The 4,592-nt window shown below is 38.2% G+C and overlaps 1 protein-coding gene across 2 annotated transcripts; it reads left to right on the top strand.

Annotated features, from left to right (window-relative positions):
- The first annotated feature begins 365 nt into the window (after nucleotides 1–365).
- On the top strand, nucleotides 366–4,592 carry lactb2 (lactamase, beta 2). 2 transcript variants are annotated; one of them, XM_036562381.1, is made up of 8 exons: nucleotides 366–437; nucleotides 566–657; nucleotides 1,046–1,209; nucleotides 1,889–2,009; nucleotides 2,501–2,679; nucleotides 3,355–3,503; nucleotides 3,615–3,702; nucleotides 4,364–4,592. In XM_036562381.1, exons 2-8 carry the CDS (start codon nucleotides 611–613, stop codon nucleotides 4,402–4,404), a joined length of 789 nt encoding a protein of 262 aa, XP_036418274.1. In that variant the 5' UTR covers nucleotides 366–437; nucleotides 566–610; the 3' UTR covers nucleotides 4,405–4,592. The 2 variants fall into 2 exon arrangements, with proteins under 2 accessions (XP_036418274.1, XP_036418273.1); XM_036562380.1 differs by having other exon boundaries at nucleotides 368–657.

Raw genomic sequence — 4,592 nt, 5'->3', positions numbered from 1 at the left:
TTACCCTAACGAGAGAACAAACATATTTTATACTATGTATTTATACAATATATATGTATTAAATTTAATTCAGACGTTTTCTCACTACAATGTATACTATCAGCGTAAAAATTATTTGAAACAAGAATTTTAGAATGTCTTATTATTTGGTATGACCCCGTTATTTCTAATGACAGCGTACACTCGAGTGGGCAAGGACTCGAGTTTGTGTAAAAGCCTTTTGTAGATCAAATCCACGTGAGAATCGCCAAACATGCGCTTAAATGAAAGACATAAGACTGAAAAATTACCTTTATATACAAAGGCCTTAACGTGGACACAGGTTTGCTTAATTTAGAGGCATACTAAAAGACTTGTATTTTGAAAAACAGTTTGGAAACGGAACTAAAATGTTTGTTTTGAAGTCCGAAGTGACAGTCTAACCATCTGGAGCAAAGGTAATACGGTCAAATGTTAAGTTCTAGTTGTGCTTTATAGAAAGCGAATAATAGTTTTCTGAGAGCGTGGTCTGCATGCACCCGATAACCGGAGAAAAATGTCCGCCGTGATTCCTCGCATCGAGCAGCTTTCCTCCAGAGTGGTCCGTGTTCTGGGCTGTAATCCCGGACCTATGACGCTGCAAGGGACCAACACGTACCTGGTGGGCACGGGGAGAAGGTATATGATGATAGGAACATGGCCCATTTAATAACAATAGGCAAATGCATAACTTATTCACTTATTCAAATAAACAGGAACAGCAGCCAGTTTGATTTTATAACACATAACCTAGCAAAATAAAATCTTGCAGCGGGGTATCTTGTCCCTCCTACCCGGAGTATTACACCAATTCAACTTGTACAAGTTGAACGGCCCCTTCCATCTGAATCTTCTTTTCCCTTGTTACCTTCTTATTAACTAAATTATTCTGCTAATTACCCTTTCATCAACCTCGTTATGGATTCTTTTTTATGATTTCTGTCACCTCAGAAGATTAAAATAAGTTGTGCAAATGTGTGTGTGTCTGTCTGTCTGTCTGTCTAAATGCTGTGTGGATGTGTGTGAGACGTGTGTTGATTGATACAGGGGAGCCTTCTGTTCCTGAGTACATCAGTAATCTAAAGGAAGCTTTGCACCAGAATGACACCTCCATCCAGCAAATCCTTGTTACACACTGGCACTATGATCATGCCGGGGGAGTATCAGACATCTTCACACACATACACAAAGGTCAGAGCTTCTCTCTCTCTCACTCACACACAAACAGATCAGATGTGTGTTTGTGTATTTAGTTTTTTTGCAAAGACACAAAGTACCAGAGATGCAAACTTGGGTAACAAATGATTTTAACAATTATAGTGAAGGTTTAAATTGCCTGCAAGGAAGTAGATTGTAGTAAATTTGGAGATTATACAAATATTAAAATAAGTCTGCAAGTGTGGGAAAAGCCAGAGATTTTGATTGGATGGTTTCAGAAAAGTTTGAAATGTACATTGTCTGCGTCATCATATACTTCAGTCAGAATTCCTTGCACCTCTGCTGCTTCTGCATACAGTGGTATTTATTCCTGTGCTTAACTGATTAATTACTTTTGAACAGTGTGAAATGAGTAGTTGAACAAGTACTGAGATAGATTTAATTATAATTATTATTTAATTATTTAGACCATGTTTGCAAATTGTAGATCCAGTAAGGAGCATATAGATGATAAACAGATGATATACATTGTGGGACACCTTAATAAACTTGAGCAGCGAGATTTAGTAAAAGGTAGTGATTAATTAAATAATAATTCAGTCTCTTAGTGACTGAGTATTGGTTAAACATGTTGACCACTGTGTAAATAGTGACTCAATGAGTCATTGTGCAGTAGTAAGTAAGTGCTTATTCTGTGTATATTTGTGTTTAGACTTGGAGGTGAGTAAACTCCCTCGCTCTCCTCCTCAGCCAGAGGGGATTGGAGAGGAGAAGAGGAAATACACATACCTGAAGGATGGAGATGTGATAAAGACTGAGGGGGCTACTCTACGGTAAGCCTACCACTCCTGGCGCTAGAGAGAGTGTGAGTTTAGAATGTACAATGTGCATGTAGTCAGTGTGTTCTGTGTCAGCATACATGTGTAAAGTTTGTGTGTCCATACATGTACACTGATCAGGCATAACATTATGACCATCTCCTTGTTTCTATGCTCATTGTCCATTTCATCAGCTCCACTTACTATATAGGTGCACTTTGTAGTTCTACAATTACAGACTGTAGTCGATCTGTTTCTCTGCATACTTTGTTAGCCCCCTTTTACCCTGTTCTTCAGTGGTCAGGTACTATTTGGGTGCTGGATCATTCTCAGCACTGCAGTAACACTGATGGGGTGGTGGTGTGTTAGTGTATGTTGTGCTGGTCTGAGTGGATCAGACACAGCAGTAAGTAGAGCTGATAAAATGGACAGTAAGTGTTGAAACAAGGAGGTGGTCATAGTCTTATGCCTGATCGGTGTATGTTTCTAAAATGTGTGTTGCCTAGGGTGTTGTTCACCCCAGGCCACACTGATGACCACATGGCTCTGTATCTGGAGGAGGAGAAGGCAGTGTTTTCCGGAGACTGCATACTGGGGGAGGGAACGGCTGTGTTTGAGGACCTACATGACTACATGCTCTCACTGCACACACTACTTGATGTCAATGCTGACCTCATCTACCCAGGTGTGTGTTTGTGTATATGTGTGTGCATATCCGTTAGCATGTAAGCGTTTGGAATCACAATTCAAAAGTTTGTCATCACTGTTTTCAACAAAATAAAATAAAAATGTTGCAGATAATTGTATGAATGATTATGATACTGCTACATTACAACTTCACAGATTTCAACTAATTAGTAGGAAGTTCTATAAAATATTTTTTAGATGTGTACAATGATGAACAGAGCTGTAGTTATTGTTGTTATAATTTATTCTAAAATTAACATCTTTGTTTTTAAAAAGTGGTAATCAAGTAAATAATTACAGTATATTATTTGTCATTTAATAACTTTTTGGTGTGCCCAACAAAACTTGAAATATCACATAAAACACCTTGACATAACTTTTGGTTTTTTTCAGTCTATACTGTTTAAGTTAAAATTGAACAAAATAACAGCAATTGTTAATACATAATAAAAAGTATAGGTGTGTATGGTTGCATGGTAGAGGTTTGGCAGTGGGTGTTGCGGCAGCAACTCATTGTAAGTTTGACAGAAAAGCAAAATGTTCATATAAATCTTTTGTTTAGATTTTAATGTCATTATTTTCACACTCACTGGCTGCTTTTGAATCCACTTCTGCAGTTTGTCCTGTTAGTTTTACGTTACAGTGTGATTTGTGTGTATGTGTTGCGTATCAGGTCATGGTCCTGTTGTGTTGAGCGCATGCAGTAAGATCCGGGAATACATCACTCACCGTGGTGCTCGCGAGCAGCAGATTTTGGACGTGCTCAGAGATAATGCTGCAGATGCCTTCAGTTCCTCTGCCTTGGTTAAACTGGTTTATAAGGTGACACACAGGCACAACAGCTGCACACACATACTGCCTTTTGGTGATGTGCTTGTGATGTTGGTGTTTTGATTTTGCTGCGTTGATGTATTAACTTTGTTTTATTGTTAGGACACACCTGAGCACTTACATCGTGCTGCAGAAATCAACTTGCTTCATCATTTAAAAAAGCTACAGAAAGAGGGAAAGATCTTTCTGGGTAGGTTATGTGATAAAAATAGTGAACTACTGTAGTTTAAAGGAATGGTTTTGCAAAAAAATCAAATTCACAGAGTTTTGCACTTACTCCAGATGTAGCCAAGACATGTTTGGTGTTCAAATTATGCTTCTTTAGTTTAGCGCAGGACTATAAGGCTAACATTGCTAACAAACAATAAAAGTCAATAGTCACTCAAATCTTTTATGTAAATATATGCTCAAAACTTCTATCAACACTCTCAAACTGCATCCAGGTCTTCATTAAGGTTGTGCAGACTTGTCAATGTGGTTTAGGGCTTACTTTGAACTATAAAATAAACAAAACTTCACCTTGCAGCCGGACACTGTGGGTAATTTGGGTGTGGTTTGTACAGGTTGAGAGATGTTTTGGGCATGTATTTACCGAAAAGATTTGGGAGAATATTGTCTTCTATTGTTTGTTAGCAATATTGGCTTTGTAGCTACAGTATAAAACTAAGGAAGCAAAACTTGGACACCAAACAGATCTTGGATGATTGACTGCATCTGGAGTAAGTGAAATACTATATAAATCTGATGTTTCACCAAAGCATTCCTTTAAAGTACCATCTTATTTTCATGTGGGTAGTTTTGCTAATTGATGCAGAATGTGTGTGTGTGTGTGTGTGTGTGTGTGTTTCCAGTTGGAGATTCAGAGGGGAAGAAGTGGAAAAGCAACCTGTGACTGCCTGCCACTGATGATTTAACAGATATGATACGATTTAACAGATATTGTGGCTCTGAGGATACTGCTTGATGCAGTAATACAGTCCACGTGTTAGTGCTCAGTGTCTTTGGTTCACACTGTATCTGAATTTTTGCACTTAGTCTGCTTACTTGCCTTTTCAATAAATTCATCACATTACCGTGTTA

Source organism: Colossoma macropomum, unplaced genomic scaffold (genome assembly GCF_904425465.1).
Source record: "Colossoma macropomum unplaced genomic scaffold, Colossoma_macropomum, whole genome shotgun sequence".
Taxonomy (NCBI): domain Eukaryota; kingdom Metazoa; phylum Chordata; class Actinopteri; order Characiformes; family Serrasalmidae; genus Colossoma; species Colossoma macropomum.
This window is presented reverse-complemented; position numbering and strand designations above follow the sequence as displayed.

What these genes read in the sequence shown, in the direction of transcription:
- lactb2 (XM_036562380.1), top strand. Translation starts at nt 536, where the DNA reads ATGTCCGCCGTGATTCCTCGCATCGAGCAGCTTTCCTCCAGAGTGGTC. An exon ending in TGCTGACCTCATCTACCCAG is followed by an intron (nt 2,680 to 3,354) that starts GTGTGTGTTTGT and finishes GTTGCGTATCAG; the next exon opens with GTCATGGTCCTGTTGTGTTG. An exon ending in AGAGGGAAAGATCTTTCTGG is followed by an intron (nt 3,703 to 4,363) that starts GTAGGTTATGTG and finishes GTGTGTTTCCAG; the next exon opens with TTGGAGATTCAGAGGGGAAG.